At 34.9% G+C, this 21334-nt stretch overlaps 3 protein-coding genes across 5 annotated transcripts; 1 reads left to right on the forward strand and 2 right to left on the reverse strand.

Annotated features, from left to right (window-relative positions):
• Positions 1 to 1127: 1127 nt before the first annotated feature.
• On the reverse strand, positions 1128 to 6639 carry LOC133852190 (inactive glucose-6-phosphate 1-dehydrogenase 4, chloroplastic). Of its 3 annotated transcripts, none has more exons than XM_062288887.1 (12): positions 6384 to 6639; positions 5131 to 5350; positions 4702 to 4958; positions 4502 to 4596; positions 3837 to 3951; positions 3510 to 3715; positions 3281 to 3389; positions 3155 to 3192; positions 2931 to 3051; positions 2664 to 2866; positions 1803 to 2003; positions 1128 to 1703 (listed from the first exon to the last, which is right to left on the reverse strand). In XM_062288887.1, exons 1-12 carry the CDS (start codon positions 6489 to 6491, stop codon positions 1466 to 1468), a joined length of 1911 nt encoding a protein of 636 aa, XP_062144871.1. In that variant the 5' UTR covers positions 6492 to 6639; the 3' UTR covers positions 1128 to 1465. The 3 variants fall into 3 exon arrangements, with proteins under 3 accessions (XP_062144871.1, XP_062144870.1, XP_062144872.1); XM_062288886.1 differs by having other exon boundaries at positions 5101 to 5350; positions 6384 to 6638; XM_062288888.1 differs by lacking the exon at positions 6384 to 6639 and having other exon boundaries at positions 5076 to 5208.
• A 3917-nt stretch (positions 6640 to 10556) lies between these two features.
• Positions 10557 to 14703, forward strand: LOC133851797 (uncharacterized). The gene is made up of 5 exons (XM_062288376.1): positions 10557 to 10715; positions 11707 to 12048; positions 12978 to 13082; positions 13190 to 13237; positions 14222 to 14703. The coding sequence occupies exons 2-5, from the start codon at positions 11782 to 11784 to the stop codon at positions 14459 to 14461; spliced, it is 660 nt and encodes a 219-aa protein (XP_062144360.1). The 5' UTR covers positions 10557 to 10715; positions 11707 to 11781; the 3' UTR covers positions 14462 to 14703.
• A 1835-nt stretch (positions 14704 to 16538) lies between these two features.
• On the reverse strand, positions 16539 to 19536 carry LOC133851970 (polygalacturonase At1g48100-like). The gene is made up of 6 exons (XM_062288605.1): positions 18900 to 19536; positions 18625 to 18792; positions 18485 to 18529; positions 17836 to 18043; positions 17659 to 17740; positions 16539 to 17119 (listed from the first exon to the last, which is right to left on the reverse strand). The coding sequence occupies exons 1-6, from the start codon at positions 19257 to 19259 to the stop codon at positions 16618 to 16620; spliced, it is 1365 nt and encodes a 454-aa protein (XP_062144589.1). The 5' UTR covers positions 19260 to 19536; the 3' UTR covers positions 16539 to 16617.
• Positions 19537 to 21334: the final 1798 nt, after the last annotated feature.

Consider the following 21334-nt stretch of genomic DNA (forward strand, 5'->3'; position numbering starts at 1 on the left):
GGTAGGACTCAATTTAAAGAAAGATTGGAACAAGAGGGACCCCAATTCACATGACTTTGACGAAATTTAACAGTAATATTCCATGATCAAAATGTGTTGTACAAAAAATTATATTTGCCGGGTCATGAATCATCATAGCCCACAAAAATTGCCGGCTCATAAATCAACTTTTTCTTTATCAACATATATGGGACAACTCATAAAGTACATAGAAGCATATCTCACAATTTTAAAAACAGATGCTTTTTTAACGATCATCATTGTCATTGTAAATATGAAGCCAAGAAATGCTACTTTCTCCTTATTTTCAAATCTACCGTCGGATTTAAAGGACCCACGTATGAGTTTTGCAGATTCAATGATAAATTTAAAAGAGAGATGAATGAGAGATGGAGGCAGGTACGGAACTAGAAATTTTCATCTGGAAGGGCCAAAGTATGAATGAGGGGTCAAATTTATTTTTGGTAGGAGCCATTGGGCCTAGCCTAATTTTTAAGCTTAAAAATTCACACATATTTAAGTTAATAAAAATTTTAAAAAGAAAATCTAATTGGTCTATAATGGGTCCATCCCTGGATGGAGGAATAGTAGTAATTATGTAATGGAATATTTTTAGCTTGACTTTTTTTAAAAAAACAAATTAAATGGTTTGCCAAACGTCACCAATTCTCGGGGCTCCAGGCCACAACGTGGTCATGGCATTTGCAGACGTGATCCTCGGGCTTCATTTTCTTCTGGCCAACCAGCTTGGACCGTTGGTCAGGCACAGTTCAGTTATGGCACAATGCAATTGAAAATTATTTCATGAAAATTAAAGTTTACCTCCAAGCTCAAACTCAACCCAATCCAAACGTGATGAAAATGAACACTAAAGGAACAAGAGTCACCAAGTGCTAAAGGGAGTGATTAGGATAAAGGCTAGCCTAAGTTGTCCTTTTAATCTCAACTACTAGGTGTTTGTTGTAATCCAAATTATGTAACCTGACAAGTATAAATATACATGAACAGTCTCAGCCATGGTGTGGAGACATTACTCTGAAAGCCAATTCTATCTAATCTAATAAAATGAATGTGAGAATTACTTGTTTTAAGAATATATATCAGTTTAATAATCTGGGTTTGAGAAATTTTGAAGGAGAACTTTGTCCATATTGAAACCCTCAAGTTCAATCTGGTGGCCCTTTGTACCAGCTGTTCCAATACCAGATTCCACGCTATGAAGCTTAAGTGGAGGAGGAAACCCAGCAAACACATTGAGACAAACCAAAATATGCATGACAGACATATTTGATTGTTCTATCTATTTTAGTCCTGATGCTGAAATGATTAACATACATACATGTGTGTGTGTGTGTGTGTGAGTGTGTGATGTATATATATATGATGTATGCCTATTTATATTCACAAACACACACACATCATGTAGTTGGTTGTTTGCAACAAGAACTCACGACAGAAAGCCTTGCTAATCCTCTGGCCACGGAACCCCATGTTTTGCCCAAAGATAGTATGCTCCAACTGGACCTCTACCCCCCAACTCATACAGCTCTGGTACTATATTTTTCTTGTCCATCTCATTCAGAACTGGAGCTAGAATATTCCATGCAGCTGCAAGCTCGTCACTTCGCATGAATAGATGGTTGTCCCCATCAATGACATCAAGAAGAAGATGTTCATATGAATCAGGCATCTCCACTTTATACCTACAGTTAAACTCAAGTAAATCTATTGATAGTACAATGGCCGTGTGGTGCTATAATCAGTTGTAGTGCAACAAATTAAAGTGCCAGTGAAGTGCTTACTTGTCCTTATAGAGCAAATTCAGTTCTGGAGAATCCAACTGCAACCCTAGTCCTGGAATCTTATTGTTGACTCTGACTAAAATGGCTTCATCAGGCATGTCACGTAGAATCAGCTCATTTGTGGCAAGGTCAAAATTATGCCCAATACGTTCACGATAAAGGTTTCCTGGAACATGATGAAACTGGATACGTATCTCCACTCTGTAAGGTACACCTAATCTCGTTAGGATATATGCCTGTTAAACTGGTCTAGTTCAAACCAATTCTATACTATTAGCTCATTGAACAGTAATTATCGATGTACTTGTAAGTCAATGCATGCATATGTGCACTCCCATAACCACCCTTAGATTATTCTCTATGAACATAGAATTTGAGACTTCACCAAAACCTTCATTTTGGTATTTACTGATGACCCTGATCCAAAAAAGAAAATAATAAAATAATTTCTCCATCCATCCTCTTCCAAGCTTAAGCTGAAACATCATTCCATATTTTACAATTTCCAAGAATAATATAACAAATCATAATTTCCCTACAACTCTATGGAAGTTCAACTCGCAAAGAATTTAAATCATTCCATGTTTGACTCAAAGTTTTGAGGACAAAATGCCAATTACTAGAGTCAATACATTAAAGGGGGTCAAAAGAGAGGAGCTACCAATTCCTAAACATAGGCATCACACAACTATTCTACCTCCCTAAAGACTAAATACAACTTTCTGCCATGCAGACGAGTCTAGAAGTTGGTACAGTCAGGCAGTAGACTAAAAATTCGACCAATAGAGATCACGTTTGCCACAATAGAATTACTACAATAGATCTTTTTTTGATAAGTAGAATTACTACAATAGATCTTACCGGTGCTTGATGAGTCCCAAGCCAGCTTTGATCAAAAAAGGCACACCATCCCAGCGTGCATTGTCAATGTATAATGCAGCAGCAAAATATGTGGGGGTCAGGCTGTTCAAACATAGATCAACTTTGTCTCCACTACTCGATTTATATTGGCCAAGAATTATATTGCTAGGTTCCAATTTGCGAATTGATCTCAGAACCTTGACCTGAAAAAAAGCTTTTCACCAACACAACTAGAGGCTTTGAACGTTCTATAACATGCATGCATACCTTTTCATTTCGAACATCTTCACCATCAAGACTTATGGGAGATTCCATGGCAAGTAAAGCTATTGTCTGGAGTATATGACTGTGTACTATATCGCGGATGATGCCATAACCATCAAAATACCTGCACAAATGGAAAAGAAGAATATAAAACAATATCCTATTGGTTACCCTCAATGATCATATCAACTTGAAACAGCAATGAGACCCTTATGAGTTATGATTACCTTCCTGCCTGCACACCCAAGTCTTCTGATAAAATGACCTGCAAGAAGTTATTTAATAATTCAGTCAATGTTCAGTACATTGCATGAGGCACATGATGATGTCATTATTAAAAAAAAAAAAAATACCTGCACATTTCGTATATATGTACGGCTCCACAATGGCAGAAACACAAGATTAGCAAACCTTAAAACTGTAAGGTTTTCAATAAGGTTCCTTCCTAGAAGATGATCAATCCTGAAATAAGATTGTTTCAACTTGTAAAGTAATGGATCAAAAGGAATATATATTTATATTGCATGTGTACGTGAATGCACATATGTGTACATCACAAGATATAAAAGTGTGCATAGCAACCTGTATATTTGCTTCTCCTCGAACTTAGTAAGAAGAGACTGTGTCAGCCGATGAGAAGACAATGCATCAAAGCCAAAAGGTTTCTCAATGATTATACGATTCCAACCCTTTTGGGTTTGTGCATTACTAGCAAGAGAGGATGCAACATCTAGAAGACATTCTTGTGGCACAGAAAGGTAAAATATCCTGTTAGCTTCAGATCCCCCCTGAGATAGGTAAGCTGTTACGGAATCGAATGCTAGAAGCATCTTGCATGCATATTTGAAAGTGGAAAAGTATCAAATATCAGAAGCATCTTGTGTGTGCGGGTGTATTCTTCAACTTCACCTCAATCTGCTCCATCCGGGCATTGAGCTTCGACATCCCACATATATTGTCATACCCTCCATTAAGGTAGTATATTCTACTGAGAAAAGCATCCATTTTGTCCTCACAGTTTTGTCTGCAAAATATTATTAACCTCAATGATTAAGGTATTTTTGGAACATGACTAACCACAGGACAACTAGGAGATGCAATTATCTTTTGATGTTTATATAGACTCTTATATCTGACGATCATTTTCATCTACAAAAGTTTTAGATGAAATGCATGCCCTTGATTGTATTTTAGAGTCAGCTTATAAGTCTTCGCATAACACTTTAATGCTCTGGAATAAGAAAGCCTTATAACAATAAGCAATATGAAATGCATTCCCTTGGTTACAAGCAGTAAGCAAACAAAGACCTTTTGGCTTTACAAAGACCTCAAAGTCATGTTTAAGATATTTAAAGCAAGTTGCGAGCTGCTTTACAAGCAGTAAGCAAACAAGCAGCTTAATGAATTTTTTTTTTTGATAAGTAAGCAGCTTAATGAATTTTATTTGCATTCCATCTGAAAATTCTACAACAGTATAAGATGAAGATAAGGATTTGTGAAAATCAAAAATTGGATGTTAGGAGACATAATCTTATCATAAGCACATAACTTCATAGGTGATAAGAGAATCATACTGATGATCAATGCGGCAAGTTAAAGTTGAAGCTAAAATGGATCTCATCTCTTCCTCTGTCAAATTCTTTCTTGAGTAACCAAAAATACCTATATTCTGAAGCCATGGGAAAGCAGAACTGAGATTATGATAAAATAGATTTAGAAAACCCAACTATACAGAAAGAACTCCGACTGAACAATGATATAAACTTTGTTCTACCTCCGGAAGAAAGCCGCTATAATACAAAGCAAATAATGCTGGAAAAATCTTTCTCCTTGCAAGCTCACCAGTAGCTCCTATGACAGCAATGCAGAGTGAGGGTGCTTTACTACCCTCAAATGAAAAATTTGAGGAATGTGTTTGTAAAACAGCTTCAGATTCCATAGAAGTGACAACTTCCACAGGGACATGAGGTTGATAATTTGGGGAGGAATTTTCTTCAGATTGTGGAGTTGTTCTGGTTGCTTCATTAGAATCTGCCAGTGTCATCTATGTTAATATTTTGACAGAAATAATTTACAATTTAAATAGAAATTAAAGACGGATAACATAAATCCATTTTGATGTAGAAACGGTAATAATAACAAGCACACCTAGCATTATAAAGTTATGGCTAACCATTTTTCACGTGTATAACTTGTCCCTCACATGATGAAATGGTTTCCAAATGATTTGTTAAATGATCTTTCTCTTGACTTCTTATACTCTTAAATTCATTTGCAGGTCCATATTTTCTGTTCCTCTGCCGAAGGTTTAGGCTCTCCATTATCCATATCCTTAAGCCATAAAACCTTTGGCAGAAATTGGCAGCCCCACCATAGCACACAAGGCGACCACTAGTTAAGGAATGAAAGTTGTGCACCGCATCCTGCACAAACAACACAAAAAGTTTATATTTCATCGTATATGTGTAAAATTGCGCAATATGGATTGTCAATGCCATTAGTAGCCAAGAGAACTAGAGGTTATGTTCTATCAACAATTTCTGACACATAAGTCTGTATCTGTTCGTAGTATCAAAAAGTGGACAACATCTAAGGGACAGAATCAAAATATGCTAAAAAAGATTAAAACTAATTGATTCCTAGAAGTCATAAACTCTCTCTTAAACTTCGCAGAGAGAGAAAACAATCCTTGACATATCTTTGATTCACAAAGTTAAAATTGATCACAGGAAAACATAACCAAACCAAGTGCCAAGACTGCCTTCTTCAAGTGCATTTTCTCGATCTTCTTATAGCTTCTAAATACAACAAGCCCAAAATTAATTTAATACACCGGATCGCAGAATTGGGTACTAGAGTGTTTAATATAATATTTATGGTTCACTTCAAAGCAAAATTTCTAAACTCCTGTTGAATTACCAATTACATTACCAAGAAAGCTTAAGCTGATAGACATGGGCAAAGTTATTTCTTCACATGTTTCATTCTTAATTACTTCTCATAAAATTAAGCACTAAATTATATTGCATTAAATTCCAACAAACTTCCCTCATGACGAGCAAAAATATCTAAATCTCCGCTGAGTAACTAAGGGAAAAAATATATAAATATAGAAAAATAAAATCTTGAGTATTTCATTATCTTCTCTCACTTTGGGTTTCTCATAATTGAACTCTCAATTCAGCTCACGTAAGCTGATAGCTTCAACAAGACAAGTAAGCTCATTTTTTTTTATTTTTTTTTTCCAATTTTTCTTTTACTAAAAGACCCAGAATCCAACTTTTTCCTTTCTTTCACTTTCCCACACTTTTCCCAGAATCCAGAATCTAATCTTCATGGGTGTGTGTGTGTGTGATGCTGATGCAACTTTTTACTTTCTTTCACTTTCCCACACTTTTCCCAGAATCCAGAATCTAAACTTCATGGGTGTGTGTGTGATGCTGATGCAAAACTCACCGGGAAGCTACGAAGAGACGCTTTTGCAGGAGTTGGGCAGAGAGAGATGGGTCTGATAAAGGAAGATTCCGAGAAGGATACTGAGAAAGATGAAAATGACATCGGCATCCCCTTCTGGGCTTCGAAGGTAGTTTCTGTTCGGGGTTTAAGGTTTCAGGTACAGACAACAACGCCGTGACACAAGAACAGAAAGCGGAGGACGGTTGCAAAGTACAGACTGTGGTGTTGGGTGCAGGAGAGACACTATCAGTGTATTTTTTGTTTTTTTGATTGAGAAATGCTATAGCCTATATACGGCAAAATTAAGGTGTGTTGTTAATCCGACGGTCGAGGTTTGAGTTTGGTGATACAGAATATTAATGGAAGGGAATCAAGGGATCGCGATGGTTTTTGATGTGGTGAATTGAGTGCAATCAGGGCCGTTAAAAAAGGGTGACAACTGATGATAAGTCATTACCTTGGGATTTGTGACCACTTTTTGTATCTTATCTGCAGCAACACTTCACAGGTGATCAGGACTCTCAATATGAGTAATTTGGTGGGTAATTTTTTCTTAATTACTAAGAAAAAAATTACCCCAGTTCATGAAATTTATAATTTATTCAACTACAAGCAAAATATTCTATGAATTATTGTATAAAAAGTGTTTGGTTGACGAAGTTTAAACTTATCTATAAACTAATCAATAAGTGATGGTTGGGATTGCTCAATGTATAATGAGACATAATTGACATGACTCTTGGCCAATGCTAAAAAAAAATTAGGCATTTGTATGATTGGCAAGGCCTTTTCCCCTCTTTTTATTTATTTATTTTTAATAGTAATAATAATTGATTGAGGTAATATAAAGATAAAATGATTTTGAATTGAACAGAAAAGTGAGGAAAGTTGTTTGTTAACATCAATAAATGAGTTTGATTTTTTATTTTTTATTTTGGAAAAATGAAGGAAAAAGATGGGAGATATGGTTGCCAAACACACCCTAATCACTATTATTCTTTACCACAAATAATCACGGCTATATAATATATATGTTAAACCACCATTTGTTCAAAAACTTTAAATTAATAAAAAAATAATTTATTTAATTATCTAATTTCTATTTTAATATCTTATTTCATGTGTAGGTTCAAACTTTAATGCATACGTGAATAGAGTGTTTTGTGAAGGTTTACAAAAGAGTTTTGGGCATAGACTAAAAATCTCCTTTACCTTGCTATGAGTTAGCTTTTTATATAAAGTGGCTTGTTTGCAATTGCTTCCCGTCAATTTTCCGTTATTCTTGTTGTTGTTGTTGCTGTTGTTATTAGCACTTTGATTGACAATGCAACAAACAAAGATTCGGCCTTAGAGCACTTCACAACAATTTTTCAAAGTTTTAATATAAATTTGAGGAACTAAGTTATTTTTTACTTTTATATTTAAATATATTAAACATAACTTTTTTTTTTTATTTTTCTCTATAAATATTATTTATTTACTTTTTTCTTATTTTTTCTTTATTACGTGGTAGAACACAAGCTTGGTTCTCTTTTCATTTTTGACATATTCACGACACCCAAACAGAAGAAATAGAGTTTGAACTTGTTTTTTAACAACCAAACAGAATAAACAAATAAGAAAAAGTAATAAGAATTAGTGGAAGAGACGTGCTCATTGGCAACCACTCATTTGACAATAGCTATGGGCCACCCCTAGAAGTGGTCAGGGTGACACACGGCCATCCCTATGAGTTAGGGGTGGCTCACAGGTCACCCGCATAAGTCGGGTGGCTTTCGGACCACTCCTAAATCAAGCTGGGGCGAACCCCAACCCATAAGAAGCCACCCTTAACCCAAGCTTAGGTGGCCGGAGTAGGGTTGGTAGAGGGCTCTTCTCATGAACACTACATGCACATTAATTCAATGTCAGCCCGTGGAATCACATGTCGCCATGTCGGCTGCATTGGTAGTTCAAGAACAACCACCGTCAATTAATGAATTTAATGCAGGCACCCCAACGTTGAAAATTTCCTTTTCTCACACATTTCTCTAATTTTTTACTCTGTTATTATTATTATTTTTTTTAATCTGAGCTGTCCAGATAGCTTCGAAGGCCATCATGATTATGCATGATAACAATGTGACCCTATTCAAACTCTCATTACAAGCTTAGACAAAAGCTGAATGCCAATAGGGATTCTTACAACCGAAAGTTGAGAAAGATCAGAAATTCAAATCATTTTGAATTTTGATTTTAGTGATAGATAACCCATCAAAGTAAGGCTAGCCAACTCTATCATAATTACAATTATTTGGACAACATTCAACATTCCTATTATCATGATTACTACTAATAAAATTCTACACGTTTTGTTTTAACGATCTAAACTAACAAAGTTTTCTTTTAAATTGTGTCGGTGAAAATTAACATTGTCTAATTGACCCTATTAAGTTGTTATGTTATTAGAGCACGTAATTTTCATATACATTTTTTATTCCTTTATTAAAAATGTACGTAAGAATCACATGTTTTTAAATAACATATGTCAATTTAATATATTGGATTAGAAAAAATCAACTAAGTTTAGGAAAAAACAAAACTTTATCCAACCTAAATCATCCATATGATATTAACAGTTCTCACAATAATCATTAGCCATTAAAGTGTGTATTTTTTATGCGTAGTACAACAATCATTAGCCATTAAAGTGTTTGTCAAACAAGCCTAGTAAAAGAAAGACAGAAAAAAGATGCAAACTGTTGAGAATAATTGTACTCTAAGTTAAATTGGGGTAGTAGTCATAATTCGAATCTAATAAGAACTCGTTGAAGAATCTAGCCAACAATCAAACTCATAGTTGAATGAGGATAGTACTCCCAGACCAAATCAAACTCCAGACACTCATAGTTTAAGTAAGAGTAGTAAACCCAATTCAAGTTTTACTCCACCTTTTTACCTATAAAATACTACATGTAAATATGTTCTCATAAACCAATTTAAGCATAGGAGAAAGATTTTCAAAATAGTATTTTAATTTTAATTATTTTGCAGTAGTAGCATTGGAGAGCGTGGAGAATATTGAATAGGAAAAGTGTCCCAACACATACTTTCAAAAGTCAATTTCTTTTCCATTGATTGACACTTGGCAGGCATCATAAAAGTAACATTCAAAAAAGGTAGGTATGGTATAATTGAGGATTGCATTAATTTTTGGCCTTATATAGGACATAATTCATAATTGTTTACGACTATAGAAGGAAATACAATTTTTTTTTTTTTTTTTTTAAATAAATACTTCAACAAAAATTATATATATATAAGGCTAAACAACCCAATAAAAAACCTCAAATTAACCATATTAGGTAAACAAAATTTGAAATAGGATGCATCAAATAAATAATGCAGCCTTATATATTCTTGGTACAAAGACAAAAAAAGTAATAGACTATAGACAGACAATTTAGTTGCATGCATAATATAACCTTTTTTTTTCTCAACAAAATCAAATTAAAAATTTAATTTTTTTTTTTCATTTGTAAAAACGAAAAAGAAAAACAACAAAAACAACACTTTCTACAATTTTTATTTTTTATTTAGTTTATTAAATTAACAAGTGTTCAAAAGGCACGTGAGATAAAAAAAAAAAAAAAAAAAGAAAAAAGAAGTGATATTTGTTAACAGAGTAATTCCATTTAGTAAACTCATATACAACTGCCATATAATTGAATAACTTGGAACTTGATCGACTGGCACTTCATTACAATCGTATAATAGTTTTTTAAAGTAAAAAAAATTAAAAAATAATTTAAATATGCAAAATATTTATAACACTTTTCCCAAAAATAAAAAAAATAAAAAAAAAAATCAACAAACATAATTCAAACCCCACCTGATTGATAAGATATATAAACCTGTAAAAACAAAAACCCATGTTTATCTGACGCGACCAAACCAATCAAGGGGGCCGAAGCACAGTGACCAAGAAACGACAAATCATCAGCGAAAGAACTTTTATAAATTATTAAGAGATTAGAGAGAGTTGCAACTTCATATACAGAGAGCATGTTGTGTGAACGAAACGTCGTTCCAGAGTCTAAACGCACACAGATTACAGATATAATAATGCTATTCGATAATTGACGGACATCAGTGTATTTTTTTTGTTGTTTGAAAGTGACCCTCCACTACCACGTTCCCTAAATAAATTTATTTATTTTTAATATCTTTGTGTATTTTTCTATCGCTTTCTTTTATATAGTCTGATCGATATTATTTCCAGTTAAATCATCTTTGAGCTGATAAGGTTGATGGTTGAGTCCATTGCCTTTTCTCTTGTGAAGATTATAACAGGTAAGGGAGAAAACTCACGATCTCTGTTTTTATTATACAACTTTTTCACAACGAACATGCTATAATCTTGATTTCTGGGCTTTGTTTCTTGAGGTAGTTTTCTGGGTTTTTGATGTCTGTGATCACCCGTGTGTCTGATCAAGCGTGATTCTGACTGGATTTAAGTTTTTGGGTTTTGGGTTCTGGGTCCATATAATTCATTGGGATTTGGGATTCTTTGCCTCTATAGTTCTCTGAAGGGTCTAATCTGCTGTTGGATATGTATATCTTTGATTTGCGATCGGATTACTTGGTTAGTTTGATCTAGTAGTGGTTTTAGAATCTGGGTTCTTGTCTGGGTCCAGTGGATTTTTGTTTTCTCAGCTTTTTGATTTCCGCGGTTGTACACAGTCATTTGTTGTGTCGCTAGATTCTTGTCTGCTACTGAGACTATATATTGGGGGGTTTTCCATCTTTGAAAGTTTGATATTGCCTTTGAGCTTTCCCGATTAATGCAGGAGTCTCTCTCTCTCTCTCTCTCTCCCTCAATTGTTTCTTTGTATGGGAAGTATCATCAAGTTGTATAGATACTTATCACTTATCAAAAAAAAGTTGTATAGATACTTATCAATAAAATAAGAAAAAGAAGATTATAGATTTCTAGGATTCCATGGTAAATGCAAATTTTACGTCGGGCATTGTCATAATCAGTTCAAAAATAGTTCATGAAATTTGAAATAACATTCATCGTAGACATTATGGCTTTCCTAGTTCACTGAGCTTATGCCTAACCCATTTCCTCTTGTTTGAATGGAAAAATAAAAAAGGAACAAGATTATGGCTTTCTAGGATTATATGGTAAATGCAAATTCTACGTAGGGGGTTTATATAATCAGTTTCAAAATAGTCCATGAATTTGAAAATTACGTTGATTGTAGATATTATGGCTTTCCTAGTTCACCATGCTTTTGGCTTCCTGACTGTCTAACCTATTTCCTCTGGTTTGATGCAGGTCAGCTGGTACTTAGATATTACTTTTGATTTTGATGCTATAAGGCATTGTTAGATATATCTGGATAATTGATAAATGGGGTCCGAAGGGCCTCCTGCAGTGACAATTCATGTGACGGGGTTTAAGAAATTCCATGGAGTTTCAGAGAATCCAACTGAGACCATTGTTGGTAATATCAAAGAGTATATGAAGAAGAAGGGAATGCCAAAAGGTCTAATTCTTGGGAGTTGCAGCGTTCTTGAGACTGCGGGACAGGGAGCGCTTGCTCCCTTATACCAGATATTGAAATCTGCCACTAGTGGGGGGAATTCTGAATCTTCAAACTCTGGAAGAGTTATTTGGGTCAGTTTCCCACATGTCTAATCTCTGCTGCTCAGTTTTATGTTTAGCCAAATTACTCCTCTTCCAAGTTCTTGATTTAACTATTTGGGTCAGTTGCCCACACGTCTAATCTCTCCTACTCGGTTTTATGTTTATGCCAAATCACTCGTTTCCTAAGTTCTCAATTTTTCTTTCTTGTTTCCTATTCTTTCAATAGAAATATAAGCTGGTAGGGTCTGTTAGGATCAGTATCTGTTTTTAGAACTCACACCAGTCTAATCTGAGCAGAGCATAAACAACAACTTTATGCTCCACTATATAGTTGGAAACATTGAAGAAGTGCATCTTGGATACTTCATTGGGAAACAGCTCTTTACTGCTGTAGTAGCAGCACAAAATTAAGAATACTCGGCTGATAACAAATCTTATCTCTCCCGGATCTTCGGAACATTCCCCCCAAAGAGAAGGAAACCTAATTGAAATATAGTGCAAGACAAGAATGGTTTTTTTTTTCTTCATATGATTAACAGGTCTATTCAACAATATGGAGTCATGTTCCTAATTTCACTTTCATTAAACAAGTCCAATAAGTCCATAAAGGTGCATGATACAGCTCTAGAAACTTATAAACGTCAGGGATGAATCTGATAGTAATCAAGATTGGTAATTGTCAACTAGATCCTCTGAAAATTATGTTGCACACTTGAAACGAATAATGGTTTCTCTAGACCTTTAGAGAGAAAAGATGAGAAGTTGGGGACAGTAAAAAGTTATTATTTTACTGCATGAAACAATTTACTTCTAATTTGACTAAAATTGATTTTTAGAACCTTAATCTAGATCCAGAACAGAATCTGTCACTCCAACAGCCATTTGTTGGCGCAATTGAACTCATTATATTTCTGTATTTATGTGTTATGTATCTAACCTTTGTAAGTACATTTCTTCAGGTACACTTTGGAGTTAATAGTGGTGCAACAAGGTTTGCCATTGAGCATCAAGCTGTCAATGAAGCTACTTTCCGTTGTCCTGATGAGATGGGATGGAAGCCCCAGGTTAGAATTGTTGGATATAGTTGTGAGGTTTCTTGTCCACACATGGATTTTTATTTGGACATTTTAAATTCATTTTCATTGAACTTTCCTCGTTTTATGTTTTGTAGAAAGTCTCCATCATTCCTGCAGATGGCGAAATTTCACACACACGACAGGTAGAGTGGGTTGTTTCATGATTTATCCAAAAAAGGGTTTTCATATGTGTGTGTGTATATATATATATATTTCTGTTTTCATACAATTTTCATTGAGTTGTAATTGACAAATTTATAAAATTATAAACCTACTTACTTGATGGACTGTAGCAGTTGTCACTATAAACGATAAATGTTGTGTTAAAAATTTGGTATGTATGCCTTTTGAGGTCACTTTATCTTAAAATGCTTTCTTTCTTGTTCATTTCCCTGAAGTTGCAGCCCATGCTATGGGGCAGTTCTGTGTTTGAGCATTGAATTTTTGATTGGTTTAAAGATTTGTTACTTTTCACGGGAAGGATATGATTATTGGAAGACATGTTTGTATCGTGAGTGGTAAGGAAGGAACTTTATGATATGGGAAGCAGAAAGTGAAAACTTTCTGCTTCTAACTTGTATGAGTTATTTGAGAGCTGCCTTTTGCTGGAGCTGCTAACTTTGTCAGTGAAAAGAGCTTGTCCAACTTCAATAAGAGTTTGGTTGTAATTTCATAGAATAATGCCTCAGTATAAAATCCTCATTCTTGATGGCATGGGGCTTTTCTTTATGAGTCCCCAAAAAATGAAAGAAATGGAAACCCCAGCCAAGCATGTCACCATTCTTCTACAGTACACTAAGGTCCTATGAATTGTATCCAGAGTAGTCTTTCCTAGCGTTTCAGTAGAACACAGTTACACACACACACATCAATTTCCTTAAAAGATGAATCTGACCAAAATTTTCAGGAGACGGCGCTCTTTCTCTGCTCTTCAGGTTGTATCGATTCTTGTGTAGAGGTATCTGTATATACAAGACTTCATGTCATTGATGTCATAGTTACCAGAAAATAGAATTTCTTTCATGGTTAATATGCTGCAACTGGCTTGGTTAGACAATTTCTTTTGTTTAGCATGATTTTGTCATTTATTTGTAACTATACTATATTCTTGTTCCAACTGCATGCAGACTTCTCTTCCCGTTGAGGACATTACCAAGGCCTTGGCAAAGATGGGTTACGAAGTGATGACCTCAGATGATGCGGGCCGGTTTGTATGCAATTATGTTTACTATCATTCGCTTCGGTTTGCAGAGCAAAATGGGACCAAATCGCTCTTTGTGCATGTGCCTCTCTTCTTGACTATAGACGAGGAGACCCAAATGCAGTTTGCTGCTGCCTTGTTGGAGGTACTTGCTTCTTTATGTTAATATCATCCACCCACAACCTTATGTGCAGGAGCTCATGTGCTTGTTCTGATGTCTGCCATTTTTGTAAAGGTGGATGGATGCATTTCTATTGAAATGCTTTTATAAATAGCAAGTGTGTTTTAATGGCAAAATGACTCTATGGCAGATGTACTTGATGTATTTTGGTTAATGCTTTTAAAAGGGTTTTGGCAACTCGCTGAAATCTTGTGGCAATTTGTGAATGAACTGCCGGTTTACTTAAATACTCTTTGCCCATTATCTATCTATACATTCTCCCATTTAATAATCTACTCAAATAGTCTTTGTTTAATGCTTTAGCATTACAGAATATGAAACTGAAATGGCTAAGACAGATGAGGCAGATATATGTTTGGAGAACTAACAACATTAGCAATACACACAAAAAGTCAGTTATCACAAGAATGTAGATTTGAAAGCTGGAAGTAAGCTGATCTAGTGTATGTTTTTTTTTTTTTTCTTAAATTGGATAACGCGGAAAATCCTGTGCACACGGCCCACCAATTAGACGTGGTACCGTGCTAACGTACAAACCCAAATACTTAGAGCGGCCCTTCACGTAAGTCGCGAGTTTTTTGTTGTTGTGAAACCTTGAATTAGGGTTTCCCAACCTACTGGAAGGGGGTACTCCTTATCAGTCCATCCACACCTTCGGGGCGAGCTGATCAAGTGCAAGTTAATATTAAGTTTTCCCTTCTTATTTATGGAGACCCATGAAAATACTAGGGCACAAATTTAGTGTATATACACATTAAAATTCTCGAACGTTGAGAAATTGAAGTGGAAGAGCCCAAGGTGGATAATTTTCTAAGAGGAATGCGTGCTACTTTTCACACCTATTTCACATTACCAACCTAAAATGCATTATGTCCGTCGGTATAAAATAGATGTGATAAATAGGTGTAAAAAATAGTATTAATTATTTTGTAACCATTGCCGAGAGTATGACTTATATTAGGCTTAAAAAGTGTTAAGAGAGCTGAAACAGTTTGTGTTTTGGAGAGAGGATTATACGTACTTCAACAGGGTGCATCTGAAAGTAGAAGGATTAGGAGCCAAAAAGAACTGAACTCATGTTGCTGAAATTTAGGAGTTGAGCCGACCTTCCGATTATTAAGGCTGCTCCTTCGATTTAATAAAAGTATTTACTGCGCAATGCGACGTTACAAACTTACAAATAATTTTTGCTGTTTTAAGGGCAAATATGGCGCAGCGATAAGTCTACAAAACAAAAATTTACGTTATCTTTTTCTTTCTTCTTCATCTTCTTTCTTTTTCTTTTCTCTTTTTTATGTTTTTTTTTTTTATTTTTTATTTTTATTAAAAAAAAATTACGTTATCTGATCGTTGACGAATAGTATTATTCATTTGAAGTTATTTGGATGGGGTTGTGAGTCTTGTGACTTGTGAGGAGGAGGCTTTGCAGAGGGAGATTTATTTATTTTATTTTGGGAGATTTTCTTGGTGTCTCTAATCATCCACAAATTTTTAGTATGTCGATTGGAATACTTTATTCTATTTGTAAAGCTTATTTTAAAACTTTTAATTCTGAAAATAAATCTAAACGATCAATAACAAAATAAATATCATTTTTGAGAAAACTTTCAAGATTAATTTTTTTTTTTTTTTTTTTTTTGCAAATTTTGATGTACCATAATTGTGTTTGTGTAATTTTTTTTTAAAATGGTCGTGACTCATAATTGAGGCCTTAACCCCATTTGAGAAAGGGACATGATTCTTGCACAACAGTTGTGCAAGATTCAAGAGACATGGATGGGTCTCATGTGGTGGGTTCCACCACACCACATGAGTCCCACATGGGATCTACTCTATGTCTTTTGTCTCTTGCACAACAATTGCACAACTGTTGTGCAAATGACATTTCTTTTTGAGAAATGCTAGGCTTTCAAAAATTTGGACTCCAAATGATGTATCACAATCTCACGAAATGGTGACATATTTTTTAAAATTATCATTTAAGGACCAAATTTTGAAAAAAATTTGAGATGTGTAGCCTTTTGGAGTCGGTCTTACCATTGGCATAAGTAAAAAAGAGATATTAATCCTTAATTCACTTGTAATTTCCATAATACTTTGCTTTTGCTTTTTGACATATATATTATGTATCTAAATTTACTTTAACACCAATCAACATCACTCTGTTGCACCGTCTGTGGAATTCCGTCCAACAAGCAGAAAACTGGCGGAATACTACTTGTCTGCATAATCCCATAAGCATTCCAGCAAACTGGGTTCGACAGAATGTTTCCTTTCGCAGGAAGTAGCTCCACTTCAGAAAGTGTGAGGTTCGTGCATGGGGCGGAGTCACTGCAAGCAAAATGCATCGGCGGGCTTCTAACATCATAGGTACCTTTTATGTTTGTGTACAAAACCTCAGATACAACAACTGCCGAGGTTTGGTTGGGGCAGTTCTTCGTGAGGCAGTAGTACTGGTCTATGATGATTGGGTTACGGACGGTGTCCATGTGTATGTTATTGAAGGTTACTTTGGATACAGCTCCTGATCCACCCTGCCATGTTTTGATCCGAACACCATTCTCTGATTGCTTGATGACTGAGTCACTCACTGTGATGTTGGAGACACAGGCTCGGGAATTTCGCATGCCTAGGCTGCCGATGCTGCACCCATTCATTCAAAAGGATCAAGTTTAATTTGTTTATAATGAAAAAACATACATATATATATATACACACACAAAGAAAAGGATGTAGAGACTAAGAATTGCAAGTCGGTTTTCAAATGTGAGTTCTACCCAAAGTTTGTATCATCTAGTATTAGAACCATCCATCACGTCGAGTATGGAATCAAATGGGTTACAACTTTGCTGTTGAGCCACGGAAGGGGCGACATATAGTCGTTGAATACAAATAAGTAAGTGGAGCAGCCAAAAGAGAAATGACTACTATCATGTCAATGTCGGATAGAGTGAGTGGTTGTGAATGTTTGCTGGTATGTTTCCATCCCAAGTGTCCCACTGTCCCATATGAGTTAAAATATGTATGTAAGTTCTTGGGTATTCTCTCTTGCAAACCGGTTTTTAAGGGTGGGTTTTCTTCAAAATTTATATCACAAGGATTAGAGTCATAACTTTTTCTGCTATTTCTCTTCCGGAAACTTGGAAAGTGGGCAAAGAACTTGAATAGATAAACAGAGATACCTTATCCCATGACTTGGACCGCACGTTATGTTCCTGATATCGATATTATAAGAACCAGCTCCAATTGATACACAGTCATCACCTACAGTGGAAGGTTAATAACCAAAAAGATAATGAGCTTCTGAGGTGGGAAATGGACAAAAGATGAATAATTTAAGTGTATAGCAATCGAATCACCATTGGATACAGCTGAGTTATATATTTTGACATTGTTTGTGTTCTCAATGTGAATTCCATCAGTGTTGGGACTTCCAGCAGGCGCTTTTATGTTGAGCAACTCTATATGGACGTTTTGACAACCATCGAAGCGGAAATGAAATTGGGGGCTGTTCTTAACTTTAAGTCCTTGGACTATCAGATTGGAGCTCATGAAGAATCTTACGGCCTACAACATAAAATTCAAATAAACCCACTTTTTTACTATGCCATGCATAAAGAAAAGTTGACAATTTTTTACACAACCTACGGACCAAACAAGAAACCAACAAGAAATTAAAGGACTAGGGTTGAGGGGTATAACCCATTTAATTAAATGTGTTGGGTTAAAGTTGACCTATATATACAGTCTTATTCCCATGCCACCTCGATATGACCAAAATTCAACACGCGACATTTAAGAATAATAATTTTTGATACTTTTTGTAAACCTAATACGAAATTAATTAGCTGGTTATGATTGAGGGGCCAGCCAGTTTAATTGTATGGGTCGGTTTAAGGTTAACTTATATAGTCTTATACTCATGCCTTAATATAACTTGAACCCAACACGCGAACACGAATTGACACCCTGTTATTAAGAAAAAGTTCGACTGTGTTTGGCACTTACAACTGGGCTATCACAAGGGCCTGGCTGCGTTTTTCCATTAATTCCCTGTTACATTGATATTAATTATTAGATAAATTTGTAGTGGTAAACTCAAGTTTAATTTATATAAGAGATTAAAAAAAAAAAAAAAAGAAGCTTACTTTATGAGGTTTGCAAGGAAGATTCCACCATTTCTCTCCTCTGCCATCTATGAGACCACCCCCTTGCAATGACATGCCATTGATTCTGTAGAAAACCAGCCATTGTCGCTTACTATTCTTTTTGGGCCATGAATCAGGTCCATCCGGTGGCATAATAGTCCCATCAATCTTCTCATTATCCAACCAAAACACCCATCACGTTGTCAGTTAAAAGAACAAATAACTCTCAAAGAATCATATAAAAATCGCAAGCTTTAGCAGAGTGCCGGAATTACCTGAAATACGACGCCAGATGTGCAAGGCCCTGTGAATATTGCAGATTGTATCATGAAGGAATAGCCAAGAGGAACAAGAAGAATTCCTGATTCTTCAGCTTGGCAAGCAGCGTCCCAAGCCATCTTGAATGCTTGTGTGTCATCAGTGACACCATTTCCAATGGCACCAAAAGACAGGACATTGAAAACAGTAGTAGTGTCACTACCAGAATGTTCCACCTCAGGAGCAGGCGCAGGTGGTAGTGAAATGAGTGATATTGTGCGCAGCTTGCACTGAATTAATGGAGGAAAGAAGAAACACAATGAGAAGAAAAGAAGCTGCAGAATGGGAAGCCGAGGGAGTAGTACTGTGAGGATCATCTTTTTTTGTTATTGGGTTTAGCTTAAGATGAAGAAAATTTAGATGCCAAGCTACTTATAGACCTGTACGTCTGCCTATCATAGAGGAGGCCATTTTCATAAGGGATAGCGAAAAGTAGACGCTTATGAGATTCAAAGAACACGACTACATGCACGAGTAGGAATTGACAGATTGTGATAGCTAGCATCATCCACTAGGCATGCATAGGGGATGTAAAGCAGCAAGGCCTCCAAGTTACGGGAAGTTGAGGGAACTGTAGTGAGTACTTGAGGAGTGCGTGACCACTTGAAGCACTAGCAGAACAAGTTGGAAGAGATATATATGAAATGGGCAAGCCGGCGAGAGCAGAGAATATTGCAGAATTTAGCTGCAATGAAGTCACTTTTGGACTAGGATTTCTCAGTGGAAGCTATCTCCTTTTGTGGGGCGGTCCACGCCTTGGATTAGAATAATGCCATTAACCGACCAATTCAACGTGGAGTCGTGCGCATCAGTTTTCAAGCAAAAGAAGTTGGGGGGAATAAGAAATATGTGAGATAGAAGTAAAATGATCAACCGTCCCATGTTCTTCCCACTAGTATCACTGCTTTTTTTTTTTTTTTTTTTATAAAAAAATTGATTATATATTTTTTAATTTTTAGTAAAATTATTAATATATATATATATATATATATATATATATATATATATATATATATATATATATATATATATATATATATATATATATATATATATATATATATATATTTTAGAGTGATTTGGCAAAATGCTGATATGGCACTAAGAGATGGACCTATTTCGAGTAAGCAAGAAATCAAGCAGCCAAATTTAAAAATTAGAAAGTGGGAGTGATTTCAAATCGAGAGTTTACTCAGTAGTTTATCATACATTTATCCTTTTAATTAAGGCTCAATTATGGTAAAAAAAAAATAAAATTGAATCTCAAGATATTGAGACTTTAGAAGGAAATAAAGAAAAAAAAAAATAGAAAGTTACATTAATGGCATCCTAAAGCAGGAATTCATTTTGCTAAAAACTAAGTTGGTTAATTAAAATAATGTTTAGGATAAAGTAAATTTTATTTTTTGGAAATTAAATTTTTTACATGAAAGGAATTACACGTGGCTCAACATAAAGTAGATCATTTGTTGAAACTAAATGTCTTGAAATCTCTTGCAACATAGAGGAATTCTACATGTTTGGAAAAAAATTAAGAGTAGGAAGCAATAAAAACAAATTTTAAATAAAAATATAAACTAAATATTAAAATATAAAAAAGTTCTACTTAAATTTGCCGCCTAAGAGCCTCAAAATCTATGGAATTGGCTTATGGTGGCTGCGTGGCTATCTTGATTGCACCCCAATTGAGTTTATTTTCTTCTTAATTTTCTAATTATTTTATTTTATCAGTAGGGCTCAACATTTGTTTGGATTTTTCAAACTAAGTAGGAGTACTCTATAAAAATCAATTTTTTTTTTTTAAATGACGAACCCATAAAAAAAAACTCTAAAAACAATTTTTACCTTTATATAAAATCTGAACACTTTTTAAAACCCAAAAAAAAAAAAAAAAAAAAAAAAAAACTCCACAACACATTAATTAATAAATTAGCATACCCATACAGGAATCCTCTAATAAGTAGGCATTTTTTATTATTGTATAAGCAGCAAATTACTAAATGAAGTTGAAGGAAAAATTTTATTCCTCCTCTTTCCTCTGACATTTTCAACAACCCCCGACACGAAGCTAGGAGACAAGACAAACCCAATGTTCTCTTTTGCTTTTCTGTTTCTGGGTCTTTGGTTTTTTTCTGAGACAATCATTGCCTTCTGGGTTTGTTTTCAAACAACGTATCCTTGCAGAAAATACCTTCTTTTTTTTCTTTTTTTTTTTTTTAATCCAACCTACCAATAGAGGCCAAGCATGAGATCAACTGTAGCGATCCGGTATTTCTTTGGGGGGATTTATGTAATTTATAATCATGAAGAATTAATTTTTTTTAAAAGAAAATAAAATCTTAATTCACATTAATTTTTCTTAAAATATTGACCGATAATAATTAGATGACAA

Source organism: Alnus glutinosa, chromosome 12, assembly GCF_958979055.1.
Source record: "Alnus glutinosa chromosome 12, dhAlnGlut1.1, whole genome shotgun sequence".
Lineage (NCBI taxonomy): Eukaryota > Viridiplantae > Streptophyta > Magnoliopsida > Fagales > Betulaceae > Alnus > Alnus glutinosa.